This window comes from Canis lupus, chromosome 32 (assembly GCF_011100685.1).
Source record: "Canis lupus familiaris isolate Mischka breed German Shepherd chromosome 32, alternate assembly UU_Cfam_GSD_1.0, whole genome shotgun sequence".
Taxonomy (NCBI): domain Eukaryota; kingdom Metazoa; phylum Chordata; class Mammalia; order Carnivora; family Canidae; genus Canis; species Canis lupus.
The window spans coordinates 37253373-37275887 of record NC_049253.1 but is presented as its reverse complement, the minus strand read 5'-3'; the positions used below and the strand labels follow the sequence as shown (position 1 = coordinate 37275887).

Sequence of the window (22515 nt, the reverse complement as noted above, 5' to 3'; positions counted from 1 at the left end):
CTTCCCTTTCTTCACAAACACAAACATGCAAACAAAAGAATAAACCCAGAGAGAGCTTCTACAAACTCTCCAAGTGACATTGTCAGCATCTAATATCCATCACCACAGATTTAGTATATGAACTGTACTTGTTTAATGTAAATATCTAGAGACAGAACCCCTAAAGGTTTTGTAAGAGATTATCGTTTTATGGACTAAAAAACTTACTGTCAGACCACCGCAGAAAGCAAGTTACCACCTTTGTACTCTGCTAAAGGCAAATGGGTGTTGCGTGTCTGTAAGGTTTACTTTGATTTTTCTTCTTCTTATATTATTTTTTAGATCAAGATTAATCAACATATAGCATATTAGTTTCAGGTGCACAACATAAAATGATTCAGTATTTGTGTATATTGTGAAGTGATCACCATAGTAAGCCTAATCAAAGTCATGATTTTTTTTTTTTTTTCTAGTATTGCACCTTGACTATTTTGGATGACACTCAGTATCCAGTAATTGAAGGGCTAGAGACGTTTGTGGTTTTTCTCAGCTCAGCACAAGGGGCCGAACTGACCAAACCCTTCCAGGCTGTGATTGCAATTAATGACACATTCCAGGATGGTAAGATATTATAGATGTCAGCTCGTGGCTCAGACTATATTTTTGTTTCTTCCTTACCTTCCAAATATATGACATTAGAACTCATTCACCTTTTCACTCAAGAAATTGTGTGTGTATGAATGTGTGAGCACATGTATGTACCTACTTTCCCATAGAAATATGGGAGAGAGATAAAAATTCATGTTTCTGCTACTGTGCTAGGCACAAAAAGATATATAAGCCTTGGACCCTGTCCTCAAGAATCTCAATGTCTAGTTGGGGAGATCAGACCTTTAAACAGAAAAATTAGAATATATTATGATAAATGACCTAATAGTGCTATAAATCCAGTAGTAGGGGAGCAGAGGCGACTGAACAGCAACTATTTGTGGAAGAACTGTAGATTTCACAAAGGATGTGATATTTAAACCGGGTTTTAGAATATGATATGAGTTCGTCTAATGGATAGTGAAATAAAGTTTTGTCAAATGGAGAGATATAGTACATATGCGCTATAAAATTTTGAAAGACGCATATTTGGAAAACAGTGAGATACTTTTGTTTTAAGCCTGGCAGGAGATGAATAGAAGGAAATGAAATGTAAAGACAGGTTGGAGTCCAGTTCTAAAAGGTCTTCTTATGTTGTAGCTGGCCTAAGGGATCTGTAAGCAGAGGACCAGCAGCTGCTTCTAAGTAGTATGATTTCTGAGGGAGGAAACTGACGCTGGCAGTCCTGTAGATGATGTACAGGAAAGAATAGACAGCAAGTACATGAACAAATTAGCAGTCGCCACTGAAGATTTAACCTAACTAATAGGAAGATGGCAAGGAAAGGACAGTTGCTTCTTGGGAAGAGTTGATGAAATTTAGAATTGTCAAATTCTGGAGTTCGTAAGAAGGTCAGGTCAAACTTTTCACCTGAAGCAAGAGGACCCTCATTAACGTTGCCAGTGGTTGACAATAGCACCCATGATCAGACTCTTTCAGTGACTGAAAAGTCACCAGAAAAGAAATAGGCAGCCAAGCAGGGTGATCCTTAATGCTTTCATTTATTTTTAAATTATTTATTTATTTAGATTTTTTTTAAGTGACAGAAAAAGGGGCACTTGGGCAGCTCAGCGGTTGAGCATCTGCCTTCGGCTCAGGTCATGATCCCGGAGTCCTGGATCGAGTCCCACATTGGGCTTCCCATGGGGAGCCTGCTTCTCCCTCTGCCTGTGTCTCTGCCTCTTTCTCTGTGTCTCTCATGAATAAATAAATAATTTTTTTAAGTGACAAAAAAAATATACTATGAAAATTAAGTCTACCTTCTACCCCTGTCTCCTAACTCTGGTTGTTCTCTTAGACAACCATTTTAAACAGTTTATTGTTATATGTACCCTTCAAAAGGAAAAAAAATGTGTGTGTGTGTGTGTGTATACATATATATATACACACACACACAATGCATATATAATGCATATGTAATGCAAATGTCCTAAATAATATCTTATTTTAGACCTAGGTTTATTGAGATCTAACATATACAAATTAAAATTCACCCTCTTAGTCCACAGTTCTGAATTTTGACAGATGCATGCAGTGGCGTACCCACCACCACAATCAAAATGTGGAACAGTTTCAATACCCTACAGAATTCTCTTGTGCCCCTTTGCAGACAATGTCTTGCCTGACTCAAGCCCTGGCAACCACTGCTGGTTTTATGTCTATATAGTTTTGTTGCTTCCAGAATGTCATATAATTGGAATCCTGTAATATAGCAACTTGGGTCCGGCTTCTTTCATTAGAATGTTGTGCCTGAGAACCATGTCGTTACATATATGAGTAGTTCATTTCCCTCACTGCAGAGTAGTTTCCCTTTATATAGATGTACTACAATTTGTTCATCCATTCAGCTGTTGAATGACATTTGAGTTGTTTCCAGGTTTTGGCAGTTATGACTGCAATGACTATCAATATTTGCATATAGTTTTTGTGTGAATATAGGTTTTTATTTCTCTGGGGTAAACACTTAGGAGTCGGGTTGCCGGAATGTATGGTAAGTGTTTAACATTATAAGAAACTAAAAAAATAAAAAAAATTAAAAAAAAAAAAACATTATAAGAAACTGCCAGCCTGTTTGCCAAAGTGGTTGTAACTATTTTGCATTACCACCAGCAGTATATGAGAATTCTGGGTGCTCCATATCCTCACCAACATTTGGGGCTGTCAGCTTTTGGTGGGATTTCTTTAGTTATCCTAGTAGATGTATAGTGATGTCCCATGGTTTGAAAGTAATTTCCCTAATGACTAATGACACTGAGATCTTTCCAAGTGCTTACTTACCATCTATATATCTTCTTTAGCAAAGTATTATTCAAATATTTACCTCATTTTTAATTGGGTTATTTTTCCCTCTATTATTGCATTGTTATAAAATCTGGACAGACATTTGTGTTTTGCAAATATTTTCTCCCAACCTGTTGCTTGGTTTTTGTTCTTTTAACAAGGTCTTTCAAAGGGCAATAGTTTTTCACTTTAAAATAGTCCTATTTATCAATAATTTGATTATGGATTGTACTTTTTATGTTGTTTCTAAGAAATCTTTCTTTGACCCAAGGTTACAAAGATTTTTTTCCTGAGTTTTCTTGAGGAAGTTTTAGTTCTAATTTCTAGATTTTGGCTTATAATCCATAAAATGGAAACTTTTAAACTGTGAACAAGATTATAACAAACTATTTTATATTATACATTACCTCAGTTTACAGAGTGTTATACTAGACATCTCATTTGCTGATAATCTCATGTATATTTGTTAGTATTTCTGTAGATAAGGAGACTAGAATCAGGAGAGTACACTCAAAATCTCATACAGAGAAGGACCAGCATGCGTTCTAAGACTTTGGCTTGTCCATATTCTTTGCACCACACTAAACAGTCCTATTTGGTGCAGCAGTAGAATCTGTGAGATGTGTTTTTTTCCTTATTCATAAAAAGAAGAAGGAAAGAAATTCAGTTATTCTTCTTATTCTTGAGAAGGTTTCTAGTTCTTTTTCATGAAAAGTAGTTAATTTCCTTCTAATGGGATGGAAAGGGAATGCAAAATCAGAAGTCCTAAAATAAAATACCAGCCCACCACTTCCTACCTTCTGGCCTTAGACTAGGAACATAAGGTTACTGAGCCTCATTTTTTTAATCTGTAGGTAATGAAAGTACCTACCGTACAAGGTTATTGTAAGGATTAAATTAGATAAGGTTTGTGAACATATCTACCATGGCACATAGTAGATTTTATTACATGTTAATTTCTTTTCTTCCTGACACATCAGTAGTTTATCACACTTGCCCGTGGAACTCCAGTTATGTGCAACAAAACTCATTGCCCCATATCAACAGAAAAGATTCCATGTGGATTTTTTTCTACATTTTATTGATGAACGTTAGGGTTGCAAACTTAGAAAATGAATATGTTAGATATATCTCATGTTTCAGGGAGGTTACAACAAACTGTATTCAGTCAGGAATTCATCCCAGAGAAAGAAATCCCCAAACCGATTTCAGTAACCCATTGTAGTGTTCAGTGGTTGTCTATCAGTCATCCTTCTTCTTAGTTCTTGCTAATTCTTGTTGAGTTTTTTCCTTGTGCACATTGTAAAGTGGAAATATCTTACCTTCTCTCTAATCTTTACAAGCTCTTCTACTAGTGAAACAGGTTAATAATTTGACCAAAGTCATACAGAGAGGAAGTGATGGGACCAGACTTAAAACCTAGGTCTGTTCTATCCACATCCAGCCTTCTGGTTTATACCCTAGCGTGCTTACTCTTCACATTGCAGTTTTAGATGCTCAGTGTCACTCAGTTCCTTATAAAGTCAACTTTCAGTCTTCCAAGTGACCTTAGGTATTTTGTCTTTCCACACGGTGATCTCAGGCCCTTAAATCATCTGAGTAGTCAATCTCAAAACATTTTCCTATTTGTACTTTCTTCTGCTGCTCTGGTACCTGGAGTTAGACTTTGGTATGGACTTGAGGAATGCTGAGCAAGACAGGAAAAGCCTTGTAGCCATGATCTCATCATATACCTGGATGTGCACTATATCCTACCTACTCTAACTCTGGAGAACTGGACACAGGATTTCTCCTAAATCTCCAACCTAACTATGGCCCATAAAGAGGCCCGTGAAAATCAGAGGGTGGCATTTGCACCTACTTTATCAGTTACTGAGAATATTAGTGGATAACATTTTCCATGCCTAAAACTGGCACCTAGCACTGTGTGGGTTACAATGGAGTGGAGAGGAGAGTCCCAGCATCTATTTCAGGACAAATGACTAGCACAAGTAAGGAAAGAACTACAAATTGGGTTGTGCGTGATGAATGTGCTGAGAGTGTGACAATAAGTGTATGATACCCAGTGCAAACCTGTGAACCTCCACAAGTCATCCCTATTTCATGGGCACACATCCCATCGGTGTGGAAGGAGAAGGTGTTCTATAGTCAAGCAGAACTGAGAAGAGTGCTCCTACTTCCTGAGGGGATTATAATCAGGGCACTGAGAAGAGAACATGAAATGACATATATGGAAGCCCTTTACATACTGCTGGACTTGGACTGGGCCTTCCTTTGTATGCCATGAACCCCCATGTACAGATCTAACACTGAACCCACCTTATGGTTTTTCCATTGTCTCTTGCCTCAGTCTTCCACCAGACTAGTCGCTCCACAAGGCAAGGACCATTCCCTGCATGGCATGCAATCATGAGACATGTTTACCCACTGCCCTTACTTCTACTTCTCTCTTTCTCCCTCTTTTTCCAGATAGGGAAAGGAGTGGGGCTTAATATCTAGTTAAAGAGGAAAAAAAGGAGTCTTTTACAGCTCAAGAAGAACTTTGGGTTGATTAATACACGACAAAACCCAAACTTACCCCTTTCACTTATAACTATCATCTGACATGGTGCCTCTCAGGCCAGCAAGAAAAATCAATCCAAAGCTTTCGATAATCTTTCATGAGCAGAAAAGCTTCCTTGCTTGTTGTTTTTACCTGCCAACAAGTTTCCTTCTTGTCCTTCTATGCTAGGTCATGTCATTGCCACACACCTTTTGACAGTACAGACCATTTTCCTAGATGACAGAACCCTAAATGATAAATGTTTGGGGCTTAATGCCAAAGTTGTTAATTTTCCTTTAGGTGTGGTGTTCTTTTAAGAAGTATCTTTTGGGTTTTTCTTTGGTAATAAGTGATAACTCCTAGATTTAGCTTAGATAATGAGTTTGCTTTGTTTTTGCTCACACCAATGGTTCTGAGCAGTGGGTAGGTTGGAGTCAAACAACTTTTTACATATGGACTTGCAGAATGCTTGGGTCCTTGCCTTTTGGTTCCTTCCTTTCAGGTTTGGCAGGGCATATGCAAGACACAGTGAAGAAATAGGGGACTACAGCTTTAGGGTCAGCTTCTGCCACAGTATACTTTGACATGTGACCAGACTGGAGGGACTACTTCTTCATATTGTTCATTAAGAAATCAAGAACCAGTAGGGTGCCTGAGTGGTTCAGCCGGTTGAACCTTTAACTCTTGGTTTCAACTCAGGTTCTGATCTCAGGGGTCATGGGATCAAGCCTCACATCAGGCTCTATGCTCAGCACAGAGTCCACTTGACTTTCTCTCCCTCCCTCCACAAGCGCGTGCTCTCTCTCTCTCTCTCTCTCTCTCTCTCTCCAATAAATAAATAAATCTTAAAAAAAAAAAAAAGAACCAGCAATCAACAAGATGTTGGTCTCAAAAGATGACATGTCTTAATATAGAGCATTATGTAGGCATTGTAGGAAGTAAGGGAAAAAATGATTCTTCATATTGAGAACTGTTGACTGAAAAGCCCATGTTTTTTAACACAATGTGGCTATAGTCCCTTCTTAAAGTCAAATGAGATCATTTGAGCTATAAAAGAAAAGGTGATTTTATAGCAGTAGACACAGACTGGGAGCCCACTGGCCAAATTCAACATGTGGATGTCTTTCATTTGGCACAAATGGTCTGGCCTATATGGAATTTCTTTATACCATTTTAACTGATTACTTTTTTGAAATTTAGCAGATAAGACATAAAAATCCAGACTTCTGATTTCATCTGAAAATAGGATGATTTGTCAACAAAAGACTGGAGTTGAGGGATGACCCCCTTTAAAAAGGCCTGCACTTTCCTCTTTACCAATGTCCCCATTCTTCCCTACTGTCTGTCTGGCCCAGGACCAATGTGAGTGGCCACTTATTTTCAGGCTTACACTGCTTTTTTCCTTTTTGTAGCCTTAGACAAAATTTGAACTTTTTTTGCATACTCAAGTCTTAATAAAAATTTTCCTTACACCTGGCCCATTTCTTTACTTGCATTACTTGTTTGCATTTGAAATGGGGACTACACCCTGAAGCTAGGAGAAAACAGGTGCAAAATTGATTTATTCTGTTTCATTAGAAGTACACTCAACAGTGGAAGCAGTTCCCTTGTCTTGGGACCAAGCATGTCTTGAAATCTGCTTACCATCTCTGATTTGCCAGCCTCTGATGGCCCTTAGTAGAACTTTCCTACCAAGTGGCTACTGAGGGCTTCTGAGGACTATGGCCACCTTTTCTCTGTCTCCCACTAATGATGCCTCCATCTTTCCTTATGCTCCCCTAGTGCCCAGCATGCAGTTTGCCAAGGATTTGCTCCTAGTGAAGGAGAAGGAGGGTGTCCTGCAAGTGCCCATCATTCGGAGTGGAGATCTGAGCTATGAGTCATCAGTGAGATGCTATACCCAGGGCCATTCAGCTCATGTCATGGAGGACTTTGAGGAGAGAAGAAATGAGGACTTTTCACGGATTACATTTCTGAAAGGGGAGAAAGTAAGTGGATTCATGATGGCTGAAAGATCAGATTGTGTTTTTCCTTGATACCTTTACTTGTCCATAATGAAGTAATTTAGACAAATTCTGTACATCCTAGGAATTCTTTTACTAATTGATATTATTTGTAATATTATCATCAGTCTCATATGGCTTTCTTCTTTGTATCCTGTTTACAACCAAATACATATATCATTGGTTTAGCTGGGAATTTAGAGTATATGTAACATTTCTGGAATTTAACAGAATCAAATGAATGAGGCTTCTCTTAATTTGCAATTGCATTCGAGATGAACACACTCCACCAATGTTACCTAGAGGAGGACAAGACAATTCTCCAATACCTGGGCCCCTGTCTCAGGGCAGCATATGTTCTAGTATAGAACCAATAGGATAGTACCAAATAGGTAGACAGTTGAGCAGATTCAAGCCAATAGAATGTTCTCTTCTTAGCAATACACATGAACAGTGGTGTATATGGGCATAGGAACTCCTGAGAAACTCCAGTCAGTAAGTATAGCTGCATTAGACTCAAAGCCTGCAACCTCAATGTATGTCAAAAGTGTATGTATATGGAATAGGAATCACATTTCCCCATTTTTGGATTTCAGTTTCAGATAATTGAGTCACTTGCACCCTCTTGATTCAAGACACACAGTCCCCATTGGTCATTTCAAGGTCCTTTCTCTTACTTTATTTGTTTTATTTGATGCCTACTCTCTAGCCACATTCCATTCCCCCTCTCAGAACTCATCAATCTGTCGTGTTTAATGTGTATCTCTTAATTTATATTTATTCTTTAAAAATGCTGGTTGTAGAACATGGAAGACTCCTAACTCTGGGAAACAAACTAGGGGTGGTGGAAGGGGAGGTGGGCAGGGGGTGGGGGTGACTGGGTGGCGGGCTCTAAGGTGGGCACTTGACGGGATGAGCACTGGGTGTTATTCTGTATGTTGGCAAATTGAACACCAATAAAAAATAAATTTATTATAAAAAAAATAAAATAAATAAAAATGCTGGTTGTTTTGTATTCAAATTTTAACTTATAAAACTCCTGTGTTACAGCTTCTTCAAACTTTTACTGTTTACTCAGTAATATATTTTAATATCTGTCCACATTTATGTGTACATCTAATCTATTGCTGAGATAGTGCATAGTATTTTGTGATGTGTATTTAGTACATTTTAACCACCCACTCTTAGCAATAGATAGTGAGGAACTCCAGAAATAGTGCCCAGTCATCTCCTAACACTCTGCCACCACAGATAGTGCTGCAGTGCACAACCCCATACATAGCCACTTACAGACCTGAGTGGGAATTTCTTTGGATATACACTCAGCAGCAAAATTGCTGGACCAAAGGCCATGTCTGTGCTTACTTTGAAAAAATAGTGTCAGAATACTTTCCAGAAAGTCATTAGCAGTGGCATGAAGGTTGTTATAATCCTATATCCTCTCCAACACTTAGCATTACTCATCTTTTGAATTTTTGCTAATCTACTATGTATAAAGTTATATCATTTTGAAATTTGCATTTCTCCAGTTACTACCAGTATATATATATGCCTGTTAGCTTATTGGGTCTCTTCTTATGTAAATTAATTGTTTTTATCCTTTGTTCCTTATTATTGTATTGTTGCCTTTTCCTACTGATTTGCAATCTTTCTCGTATATTCTAAGTATTAATTCCTTGCCAGTTGTAGACATTTTAGACATTATAAATATTTTTCCTTTCTGTCACTTATCTATTACTTTTGATCATGGTGTTCTTAGTTGAATAGTTTTTTTCAATTCTGGTATAGTCAAACATATCAGGTGTTTGCTCTATGATTAGTCCTTTTGAAGTTTAGCATTAGAATATCTTACACATCCAAAGTTACTGCAAATTCTTCCCTGTTCATCTTTACTACCAAAAAAAATAGTGATAGCTTCCTTGGTCTTTTATACATTCATGACTCATAGAAGCCCTGTCTTAGTTATATATTACGGGAATTTTACTGGTGGCAGGTCAAAACACGTGTTTAAAAACATACACAAATACTACAGATATGATCTTCAGCTTTGAGTCTACATGTCTATATTTGTTTTAAGTTCAAAAGAGGATTCTCTGCCTATCCAGGAGACAGTTTATAATTTAATAAAATTATAAAGAAAATACAGTCTATTCATCTATGTTACCCACGTGACAACCTATCATTCTTCATAAGTGCACTTTGGAATCTTCATTTTCTCTGGCATGCTCAGCAATCTGTCTTTGAAACTTGTCAGTCATTAGAATGTCCTTTTTAAAAGGATATCCTGAAGAGTCACTACTAAATTCATGCTTTCTATCAAGAAAAAAGAGACATTCTTTAGGGGCTTAAAATCAGGTTAGCAAGCTACCTATAAATGTTCACAGGATGTTCTCCTTCCATTTAGTATGATTTCAGAAGTATGAGAGTAGAACTTCTCTATACCCACAGAATAGCAGAGTAGATTTAAAATGGTTCAACTAAAAATAATCCTACTTCACATCACATGACTCTACTGTTGAGGTTACTGCATTATCTAAAATGTTTTGGCCTTATTTTATGTTTTCTTAAGAATAGAGTGCTCAGTAAAGAATACTCAGTGTGGGAAACACTTGATTTCTTTCCATCAAGCAGGGATTTAGATTATGTTCTCAGACTTTCAGGACTCAGCAGTTTTCAGATGAGACACCATTTGACAGAACATTTGAAAGGTGCAGCATTGAAAGATGTCTTAAGCCTAACAAGAAGCCTTTCTGAATTTCTTCTAAAACTCTTCAGTTTTTACTGAGGGAAAGGACCATTGGTTAGCTCTTTCCAGGAATCCTAATCCATATGTTAGACCCCCAACATCAGAAATTTACCTTTTTTTTTTTTTTAAGATTTTATTTATTTATTCATGAGAGACAGAGACAGAGAGAGAGAGAGAGAGAGAGGCAGAGACACAGGCAGAGGGAGAAGCAGGCTCCATGCAGGGAGCCTGACCTGGGACTGGATCCCATGTCTCCAGGATCAGGCCCTGGGCTGAAGGCGGCGCTAAACCGCTGAGCCATCTGGGCTGCCCAGAAATTTACCTTTCATAATGTGTATGTACACATTGGTTTGATTAGGGAAAGTGCACAAGTTTCCTACAGGTGCATTGGAGTGGGTTACTTTATTAATTTTGTTTTGCATAACCCATGATGAATCATTCAGTTTGGAATGTTCTAATACAGGACTCTGCATATGGGTATGTCCCAGTCAGGCATGAACTGTTAGATTTAAATATTCTATTTTACAAATGAAATCGTTTGGATCCTTTTGAATTTGTGCTGACTCTCTGATGCTGCAAAAAAGAAAAATCATTTTCTAGGAAAAGCAAGAAAATTACTGATTTTTCACTGCAAATGTTAATCTATCTTATAACATTGGCTCTAGATGAAGAACTGTACTGTTTCTATCCATGATGACTCCATGTTTGAGCCTGAGGAACAATTCAGGGTCTACCTTGGCCATCCTCTTGGAAACCACTGGAGTGGAGCCAGAATTGGGAAAAATAACATGGCCACCATCACCATATCCAATGATGAAGATGGTAACAGAAGATACTGTCTTTCGTTACTCTTTGGTTGATAGAATACGAACTGATGTTTTACTAATAATGTAATTATAGGTGTTTTGTAAAAATGAAAGTATTGTAAAAGTGTCTACCGATAACAATCTCAGAGTATTTATATAAACTGTTGGCAGCCAGTGATCATCCTCTATAGAATTCCAATAAGTTTATAGGTGTGCTTAATCTCATTATTCTCTATCACATTGCCAAGAGAAAAGGAATGGGTATGGTTATAAGCCAGGACAGAGATGCTAAGAATAAAACCTCTGTGAGTCACTGGAGTTCAGGAGCAAGATTAGAAATATGATCAGAATGAGTTGAATCCAATGAACTAATTTAAACACTGCCACCTTCCCAGAAAAGTCTAATTTCTCAGTTTTCTTCTAATTGATTTGGCCTATTAACCAAAAAAATCTTAAATTCTTTAGTTGCGAGTCAGCAAAGAATGACCCAGGCACTGGGGAAAATAAAACCAAATCTGTTTCAAATTGGCACATAATTTTTTTATTCAAATAGATATTTTGAATGGATAATAGTATTACAGATAGTAATAGCTGTTTTTATTTGAATGTTTACCTTATACCAAGAACCACACTAAGCATATTATATTATTTCATGTAATCCTGACAGTAACCCCTTGAGGTAGGTGTTATAATCCCCATTTTATAGGTGAAGAAATTGGGCCTCAGCAAATTTATGTAATTTATGCTCGTAGTTACATAGCTGTAAGCAGCAAAACTGCTTGTAACCCTTATTTTATCAGATTCTAGAATCTACATGAGAGTTAGTGAGACTCCAGAGTTTCTGATATAAAATCAAGGACAACTTGGACACTGGGTAAAATAAGAAGAGCCAGACTTGAAGCTAAATTAGTCCTTTGCCTAAGGACTCAGGTTCAGATCCTGAAGTGAATGTCTCTTGCTCACACAGAAACCCTATGATTGAGGCTCAGAGAGGTAATAAGGGACTCTCCTAAGTTTCAAAGAACATTCATTTTTTTTTAAGATTTTATTTATTTTATTAATGAGAGACACAGAGAGAGAGAGGAAGAGGCAGAGACACGGGCAGAGGGAGACGCAGGCTCCATGCAGGTAGCCCGATATGGGACTTGATCCCGGGTCTCCAGAATCACGCCCCAGGCCAAAGGCAGGCACCAAACCACTAATCCACCCAGGGATCCCCTCAAAGAACGTTCATTAGACTACAAAACCTCCAATGAATCTTATCTTCTACAATTAGGAAGAATTGATTTTCTCAGAGGGAAAGAGGAAAATGAACAGAGACTCTAGAAATTACTGCAAAATATTATAGTATGTTAGAAATAATCTAAAATTTGTAATTACTCTCAGTTTTCCCTTTTTAATCTCACTCTATCCACCACTACCACCTCACCCTACACCCTGAGAATATAATGGAAAGAAGGCACAATTTGAAATTTTTGTAAAAACCAACATATTAATCACTTCGTAGCAATGAGAATAGTACCTCAAACCAGATTGTGTTAGGAAGTCTTGTGTTCTTCATTAAAACTACTCATTCTTAACTAAATAAGCTGTGAGAAGTTAGGAACATTTAAGGGCTGGGAACATTTAAGTTAGGAACATTTAAGGGCTCTGAAAAGAAGGACCCAGAAGATCAGAGACAGGAGATGGACTTGGAAAGTTTAGGTAGTGTATAACTGAGATAAATTATAAAGCTTAGAAATTTATATCTCAAAAAAAAAAAGAAATTTATATCTATAAGTGAAAAAGAGTCTATTCACGCAATCAGTCGATAAGTATTTATCAAGGGCTAACTCTGAGTCAGTCCCTTGATAAAGCGTGTGAATTCAAAAACGTTTTGTGAGCTGTCATGCCCAGATGGAAACTTGGACCTTATGCATTTCAAAATGCTTAAAAATATTCCCCCCACTATGATTTTTAATAATAGGCCTATGAGAAACAACTCCTGGAGAATCATAAATTCCTTTTCCAAAGCTCTGCTGAGGGGTAAAAACTGATTTTTGTGATCGCAAGCCATTTTACCTTTGTATCATTTACTAATGTGGAAAAGTCCCTCTTGTCTTGATAAGGTGTTTTCAGGGGAGTGGGAATCCTTTGTACTTTTCTAACTTGCTCTTGTTTTCCTAATCCTGTTTCCTTAGCCCCTACCATAGAGTTTGAAGAAGCTGCATACCAAGTCCGGGAACCCTCGGGGCCAGATGCTGTAGCCCTCCTGAATATCAAGGTGATCCGCAGAGGGGATCAGAACAGGACATCCAAGATTCGCTGCAGCACTCGGGATGGGTCTGCCCAGTCCGGAGTGGATTATTACCCAAAGAGCAGAGTCTTGAAGTTCAGCCCCGGTAATCGAACGCCAACCACGATCTGTGGATTTTACTTAATAGAGAGGCAAATATCCTGTATTTGAAGAAAGGAATGAGCAGAAAAATAAAAGAGGAAAACAGTAGTACTTATTAAGCATCAAGTACTTATTAGGCACACATTTGCTATTACAGGAATCTTCACAATTTTTAATTGGTAAAAATTGGCATTGAGAAAGAACAAATGGCATCTGGACTCATTTAAAAGAATTTTTTGGTTGTTGTTAGCCTATGATTTGGTTGAGTAATAGATGCATTTGATTTTAAAAGAATAAACATGACTGCCGTCATTCAGTAAAACATAGGACGAACACTGTGTGCTGGGCCCTTCAGGAATTACTAAAACCCAGAAGGTACAATCTCTGTGCTCCAGTCGTTTAACATCTGCCAGGAGACAGGATACCCTGCTAGATTTCCAAAAAAGGTTTAGAGGCAACCGTGGAGATGAGTCAAAGGACAAGAGAGAGAGATGGGATTCAGGTCACAACTAAGTATTGAACTATCCCCTATGTATTAATTTGATGGGAGAAATAAGACAGAGAAGGAATTGAACTATATGCTAGATCTTTTTCACAGAACTTCCTGGAGCAATATAAGGGGGAAAGACTGGTGTAGATCCTGGAACCATTTGTGATATAGCCAGAAAGAAGTAGGCAACAGTGGTAGGAAGCCTTTTCAGAGACATCTCGGCAAGTAGGGGGAGGAAGTGACTCTCAGGAATGAGGGGGAAGGGGTCTCTGATGTCTTTCATTCCACTGGAGTTTTAAAGGGCTTTTGGCTCCATCCCATGTACATCTGTTTAGTGTTTGCCAGAAAGGTAGATGCCCTTCCTCCGCCTCTACACAATGATTCTTCTTCCACGTGTCTTTACTTTTTCCTTTCCTTTTCTGCATAAGGATCTGGAGAAAAGACAGGTTGTGGAAGTGACCCAGCCCGGGTGTTTGTAGGAGAGGAAGAAGGAGATACCACCAGGGATATTTGCACCTTCAGAGAGTCATTTTACAGAAAAGGAAAGCAGTTCCTAAGGCTCTAACCCTCTTCATCCCAGCCTGCCAAACCTTTATGCTGTGGTCTTTGTGGGGACAGTATGGTAGGAAACCTTTGAGATACAGTTCTCAGGACAGCTTTGATGGGTGTCTATGTGTGCAAGTACTCACAGCCACACAGGAGTTCATGCCTAAGTGTAAAGGAGAAAGAAAAATTAAGCAAAAAAACTCATAACCAAGGTGGAGTGTATTTTGGATCATAGATTTTTATTACTACCAGCTAGTGTCAGACAGGAGCCATTAATCCTCATATGGTGTTGAATAGTGAATCGTGAATCTGCAAAACTGAGCCTCTATCACAGGTGGAATTTGGTCAATAAAATAGGTTTCTCACTTGAGATAGGACTAAAGTGATTAGCAGCCACTGTATTTATAGAAAACCTCTACAAGAAAAGGGCATATTTTAACAAAATGTCAGTAGTGCCAACCTCCACTTCTTAGGTAGGTCACCTAATGAGAACTTTTGCTGTCTTTCTGTTCTGTCCTTGGTGAAGGTGTGGATCATATCTTCTTTAAAGTCGAGATCCTATCCAATGAAGACCGGGAATGGCATGAATCCTTCTCCCTGGTCCTTGGCCCAGATGACCCAGTGGAAGCAGTTCTTGGTGATGTGACCACTGCCACCGTGACGATTCTAGACCAGGAGGCAGCAGGGAGTCTCATATTGCCAGCACCGCCCATCGTGAGTACTTGACCCAATAGGTTCACTGCTTTTATGTCCTAGTGACTAGTAGATGATGACTTGAGATAAGTAGTTCTGATGCGGTACTTCTTCATTCTTCTAACACTGGTTAACACAGGAACCACCTTGTCCTTTCCTTCCCAAATCCCCTCCCTGTGCCACCACCTCCAGGGGATATTTAGCAATGTCTAGTGATATTTTTGGTTGTCACAACTGTCATACTAGATGCTTCTAGTGGGTGGAAAGCAGGGGAGCTGGTAAATATCCTACGATGCACAGGACAGTCCTCGACAACAAAGAATTACTTGGCACACATGTCAGTAGTGCTTAGGATGAGAAACCCTGTCCTAGCAGAAGAGTAAGACCAAACCACATTCATACCTTAGTCTGATAAACATAGGAAGTACGATACAATTGATCTTCTCACTTCTTTGGTGGGATCTAGGAGAAGGGGAAAAAAAGTAAGGATATTCCATATCTATTACCCTCCATACTTGCCACATGCATAGAGTTAAGTATTTGCAGAAGTGTAGTACCCAGTTTCCCAAGCTGAGGATGCAGAGAATGAATGCACTGACTTTACAATTAGGAAGAAAATGCCTAGAGGTTACCAAGGGAAATTTAACTCATAAAAATGAAGCAGTCAGAATAAGTCTTCTAACCTCCCCTGGCTAGTCTCATATAGTAGAAGGATCATTCCAAAATTTGTCTCTTATCCGACCATGAAAGAAATACACTATCTTTATTTACTTTTGTTTTGCCATGTACACTACTGCATACTATTAATAATTTAATGCAACTTCATTTATTTTATTTTTTCTTAATGCAGCTTCAAACTAGTAACTGTTCACGATACAGCTTTGGTTACAGTAGGCATGAAAATAAAATATATTTCATATAAGTGATTAACACGATGGTTTAGGAATAAGATTAACACGATACTAAAGCTTTTAGCTCAGGTAGATGGAGGATCTTCACCACCACTAAAGATCTGTAGTATCTTTTAGGTATGCCTGGCAAAGCACTATGAAAACCTCCGTTGTATTTTTCTTCCTTCCTTCCTTCCTTCCTTCCTTCCTTCCTTCCTTCCTTCCTTCCTTTCTTTTTTTTTTTTTAAAGATTTTATTTATTTATTCATAGAGATGCAGAGAGAGAGAGAGAGGCAGAGACACAGGCAGAGGGAGAAGCAGGCTCCATGCAGAGAGCCTGACGTGGGACTCGATCCAGGGTCTCCAGATCACGCCCTGGGCTGCAGGCGGCGCTAAACCGCTGCGCCACCGGGGCTGCCCTCTTTCTTTCTTTCTTTTCTTTCTTTTCTTTCTTTTCTTTCTTTTCTTTCTTTTTTTCTTTTCCTTCCTTCCTTCCTTCCTTCCTTCCTTCCTTCCTTCCTTCCTTCCTTTCTTTCTTTCCTTTTTTTCTCTTTTTTTGTTATATATTAAAGAATCCCTAGCAGTTAAGGGATCTTGTAGATATCTCAAAAGGGGAGCCTTAGTTCTCTGAGCCTCCCAGCACCCAGTCCAGGCTGAAGCTTTGTTGCTCCTTTGCAGGTTGTCACACTTGCTGACTATGACCATGTAGAAGAAGTTACCAAGGAAGGAGTCAAGAAATCCTCCCTCCCCAGGCTACCCACTGGTTTGTGTTACGCCCTGTGACTCTCATTTCCCCAAGTATGCCATCATGAAGGAGCGTTGCAGCGAGGCTGGCATCAACCAAACATCTGTGCAGTTCAGCTGGGAAGTAGCCACCCCCACTGATGGCAGTGGAGCCCGGTCTCCCTTTGAGACCATCACTGACAACACACCATTCACCAGTGTCAACCACATGGTAGGTCTAGGGTTCTGGGCCTGGTTGCATGGGGAGAAAACTGGTATTTCTCTTTGTCACTCCAACTCCATCAAATTCCTTAAGGCCCTTGTGTGGCATTTGGAATAAAACAAATAAGCAGATACATATAATATACACACAGGTTTTTATGCTTATTTATAAGAAAAGGTAATATGGTGTCGTAGAAAAAAAGATCCAAGCTAGTAATCAGACAACCTGTTCACTAATCTTGATTCTCCTTTACTTTTAACTTGTGATATTAAGAGGTTACTTAACTCCCCTGAGTCTCTGTTTCCTGCTCTGCAAAATAATACCTCTTCCACATAGCCGCTTGTCAAGGTCATTGAAAAATCAGATATAAAAGTCATCTGAAAGCGGCAAAGTAAGTCAAAGATTCCATATAGGTACAATTAATGATTACTTTTTTCACATCTCTTCAATCATCCAGTAAGTAGTAGGATATAAAGTCCTTAAGGATGTGGACCAAGTGTTCTCCCACATTTGTATAGCCTAACATGCTCAGCATATTGATGGTAGTCAGGATGGCACAGTTATTAAACAAAGGATAAAATGTTTCTTGAGTGGTCAACATTATACAGAATTGTAGGAGGACATGAAAAGTTCACTATGCCGTTGCTGTCCTCAGATAGTCAAGACACCAAACCAATACTTCTGCCACCATCAGAGAGCAATGAATAGTGAGGGTTTCCCCAACCTTAAGAAACAGTGCACTGTGGTGACTGCTCATCACGCCAGTTGACGTCGTTCTCCACAGAGAGAGAACTGAAAGCAGTGGAGATCCTCCTCACCGTAGCTGGCACATAGCAAGCCCTCAACAGTTTTTTATTGAAAATTAGTGCACAAATTAGTGCAATTTTGGAGAACAGAGATTTCTTTGAGACTGGATTTCTCAATTTTCTCCTAGTCAACTCTCAGTTTGTTCTCACTTTAATAAGTGCTTCCCATAGAGGGATAATAGTGGAGAGAAGGTACAGATGGATAGGCGGGCAGGGGCTGGGAGGGTGGGGAGGGGCCTCTGGGTTTGGCAAAGTCACTCATATTCATTGTTTTTTGCACAGCTTATTTGGAAAGGTCAAAAGATCCATTCTTTTGCAACATAACCTAGTTCAAGTGTAAACTATCTGATAAAATTTAAAAACTTAAATGTCGAGACTTAACAGCTTATCGTTTCCTCAGTATCTAATTCTCTCTCCAAAAACCCATGAAGGCAATTTTCGGTCTGATGTGGCCTAAATATACATTTTTTAACAGGTACCACGTTTAATATTTTACATTATGCTTCAGTTTTTCTTCTTGCAATGACTTGGTGACTAATACTTTTATCCCAGTTTCCTTTGCTCTGTCTTTGTTTCTTTAATTATTTATTTAATATCATTGTATCGTGTGCCTTTTTATAAGATGCCTCAAATCCCTTCTGAACTAAGTCCGTGTGTAAATAAATAAATAAAACGTTGGCAGCTAATTAAAAAAATTTTAATGGAAAAATCCTCTTTAATTTTTAATGGACTTCAATGAGAATTGCTTTCATGGGTAGAATTTATAAGTTTGTACAATCGCTTTGTGGGAGGTCTATGGCACACAGAACTGCTAATTAATTTTTCTTGTTATATACTTCCCTATGTGTATGCACATGTTACTTAAAGAGTTGTGGTGACCCACGCTGCCTCTGCATAGATTGAATTAAGCATTCTTACGGCTCCTCTATGTCTGAGAACACAAAAGATTCTGTTCAAAGATCTTCAAAGGCCAGTAGGTGTCAGAGGCCAAGTTCTCAACTTCAACTCTCCATGTTATTGTAACCGCTGCAGTGTGTGTGGTCCCTAGGTGGGGGCTGGGGGAGGGACTAGTGGTAGGAAAGAAAGAAAAATCAGAACTCCTGGGAAAGGACCATATCTCTTCTATATCCTGACACTGTACCCTCAGCCAAAGTGACTTGGAGGCCAACCAGTCTTTTTTTTTTTTTTTAATTTTTATTTATTTTTATGATAGTCACAGAGAGAGAGAGAGAGATGGGCAGAGACACAGGCAGAGGGAGAAGCAGGCTCCATGCACCGGGAGCCCGACGTGGGATTCTATCCTGGGTCTCCCGGATCGCGCCCTGGGCCAAAGGCAGGCGCCAAACCGCTGCGCCACCCAGGGATCCCCCAACCAGTCTTAATGGAAGGGCTGGAAACCAGTTGAGTGGTTCTTATGCTGAACCTAATATAGGAAGAGAACAGTACTATCGCTGGTAACCAGTCATCTCTGGGCTCTTGCTTCACATCTGTCTACTCGTTCCTTGTCTGACATACTGCCTGAGGCTGTAAATCCTCTGTCCTAGTGCCTGGCTCCTGGGAGAAAGCCAGTAGTTTTGTGGTGAGTGAATAAACAGAAGAGTGGATAGATGGGTAGAGAGACAGATGCTGGGTGGTCTGCACAGATAACCCTGTACCAGAAACTGGCTGTGTCCTATCATCCAGAAGATACAGTCTAAGGAGTATATACATGTCTTAAGTACTTTATTTTCCCCCCATAGGTCCTGGATAGCATCTACTTTAGCCGGAGGTTCCATGTGCGTTGTGTGGCAAAGGCCGTAGACAAGGTGGGCCACGTGGGGACTCCCCTAAGGAGCAACATCGTTACCATTGGAACAGACAGTGCTATCTGCCACACGCCTGTAGTAGCTGGGACAGCCAGAGGCTTCCAGGCTCAGTCCTTCATCGCAACCTTGAAGTACCTGGACGTCAAGCACAAGGAACATCCAAACAGGTCAGGCAGGTGGTGCCTTCCACACAGAGAGGGCTCTCCTTTGTGGGTTTTCTGGATGAGACAGAATAATGAGTGATGCTTCTGCAAAATAAGAATAACAGTGATAAATGCTTCAGGAAAAATTTAACTCCTTCAAAGGCCCCCTAAAATCTGGGCCCTTGCCTGTCTTCTTCGCCTCATGTCCCTCAGCTGGGCATTTTCACCTGCCAGTCTACCTCAGAGAATCAAACTGAAATCAAATCCCCAGGTCTTCCAAGTCTTTTATGCTGCATTACCTCTTCCATGCCAACACTCTTTTTTTTTTTTCTTTAAGATTTTATTTATTTATTCATGAAAGACACAGAGAGAAAGAGCTGCAGAGACACAGGCAGAGGGAGAAGCAGGCTTCATGCAAGGAGCCCGATGTGGGATTTGATCCCTGGTCTCCCGGATCACGCCCTGAGTTGAAGGCGGGCGCTAAACTGCTGAGCCACCCAGGGATCCCATATGCCAACACTCTTGACTGCACTTCTCCCAGCCCCCATCCACCCCCTGTAGCTAAATCCTGTTTTCTTACTATACCTAGCTCATGACATCCCTTCTAGGAACTTCGCCATCATCTTTCCCAATTTAATTTGGAAGCTCCTCCTTCCAGCTCTCCTGGCACTCATGTGTGCCTCGTTCAGAGCATTATCATCATTCATTCTCTTTCTATCCCCATAGTAGATGGTGAGGACGGGGATCATGACTTAAAAAAAAAATTTTTTTTTGGACCCCCCTGCCTGAGACAGTGCTTCTTGGCACCTTACAGACACTTACTAAATATCTAATGAACAGAGTGATAGTACTGTATAAACTAAAAGTCACTGGACAGATGTGCTTTTATTTTTTCCTGTGCTACCATGATTTTGATGGAAGATACTTTCATGTTTGCCTAGCAAGAAAGAATTCATGTATATTATGTATAGTCATTAAACCTTGCGGTATTTGTGCATGTGTCTTTATGAGCAACTGAGTTCAGAGAAAGGGGTTCATTTGCATGGAGAAAAAAACATTTAAATACAGAGGCAAGACTATGCAAATCCTTTCTTTTTTCTAACATAGTAAGACATACTTTTGTTTAAAAAGCAGGAACAGAAGTGCTCAGGCCACTACTGACCCTTTCCTAGCAAAAGAGACATCCTATTCATATTCCAAGGTTCTGATTCCTCTTAAAAATGCCTATTGGGCTTTTGTTCCAAGAGACAAGCTGTAAAAACTCAAAAAGACACCCTCAATCAACATGCTAAAAATTTAAACTTGCACAATGAAAATAATGCAGATTAGAGTTCTGTTGTATCGCAGTCTTAACCAATATTTATTAACTTAAGCTCGTATTTTATTTAGAATTTTATACTATATCCTCTGGAAAAACAAAAGAAGTGAAGGAAATAATCCTTGTCTTCATTGTGGGGAGGCAAGATAAACAGAGGCTGCGAGCATATAAGAAACAGCAGCCAATATGAATAAGTTACAGATGTCCTGGTGTAAAGGCATCTGAGCTCTGAGAAACGCAGATGAGGCGAGAACACCCTGCAAATGCGGCCAGGCCAGCCGGTAAGGGCTGCCCACATGGCTGGAGCTTAAAGGGAAGAGAAAGGAGAAAGCTCTTCTGGTTAGGAGGATACAGCAGGAGGAGTGGGATATGATTATTCCTAAGATACTTTCCTGAGTAGGAAGTATCAACCTTGCTTCCTTAGAGTTGAAAGAGCTCAGTGATGTTGTTTGGCACAAATACTTGAAAAAATATGGGTTTCAGCCCTACCCAGTCTCCCCAGGCCCTCACTGTGATGGGTTAGGGGAATGGTGCCTCTCTGAGTCACTGGGCCATAGCTCACAAGGGAAACAAAGCTTCTATTTAAAGCAAAAGAAAGCTTTCAAGTAATTTGTGGTTGTGATGTTATATTTTCTTGTATAGAAGAAACAACTGTGATTTTTTATTGCTATCTGTTCTGAGCTGGAGGATCTCTTAGGGGAGGGGGGCAGAGGGGACAACCCCAGGAGTACGTCATACCCTGTGTTCCTTCATGGGAAGCTTCCGGACAAAAAAAAAAAAAAAAAAAAAGGTAAATTCACTTGTGAAGGCAGAATCAGTTATGAGAAAGAAATGTGCCCTACTAACTCTTTCTAGCAGGTACCTAAGCACTACCTCTGCCCATTTCTGCCTTAGAATCCACATCTCTGTGCAGATCCCACACCAGGACGGAATGCTGCCCCTCATCTCCACCATGCCGCTGCACAACTTGCATTTCCTTTTGTCCGAGTCCATCTATAGACACCAGCACGTCTGCTCCAATCTCGTCACGACCCGCGACCTGAGAGGCATCTCGGGTGAGGGACAACTTCCATGCTAGCTTTCCCATTCCAGCCTGGCACAGTGGCCCTTAGGGACACAGCTGAGTGAACTCTGCTGTCATGTCTCCTGGTCTTCGAAAGCTGCATGATGAGTGCAGTTCCTTCCTAGCAGGCAACCAGACGAAGGCAGCTTAGACAGTGACGTGAATAGGGAAAAACAAGGATGCTGGAATCAAAGTGACCTAGGTTCAAATCCTTAATCCACTACCTGTACAACTGAACAGAGACAGCTGGACCTCCCCAAACCACTTTCTTATCTATGATGTGAGGATAACCAGCGATACCCGTCAGGGTGAGGATTTAATTTGTTGACATTTTTAAAGCACCTGCTATGGTAAATGCTGGTTCTTTCCCTCCCCAATAGTGAGCATGTTTGGATCTGTGCTCTAAAATCCCCTTATTTTTTTAAAAGGATGTA

The 22515-nt window shown here is 39.7% G+C and overlaps 1 protein-coding gene across 1 annotated transcript in view; it reads left to right on the top strand.

Annotated features, from left to right (window-relative positions):
* The window catches only part of FRAS1 (Fraser extracellular matrix complex subunit 1), a 434689-nt gene that overhangs the window by 374886 nt on the left and 37288 nt on the right, over positions 1-22515 (top strand). The window contains 9 exon segments of the mRNA XM_038582341.1: positions 453-600; positions 7232-7437; positions 10864-11020; positions 13185-13385; positions 14944-15131; positions 16679-16741; positions 16743-16955; positions 19492-19724; positions 21913-22073. Coding sequence (XP_038438269.1) covers positions 453-600; positions 7232-7437; positions 10864-11020; positions 13185-13385; positions 14944-15131; positions 16679-16741; positions 16743-16955; positions 19492-19724; positions 21913-22073 — 1570 coding nt within the window.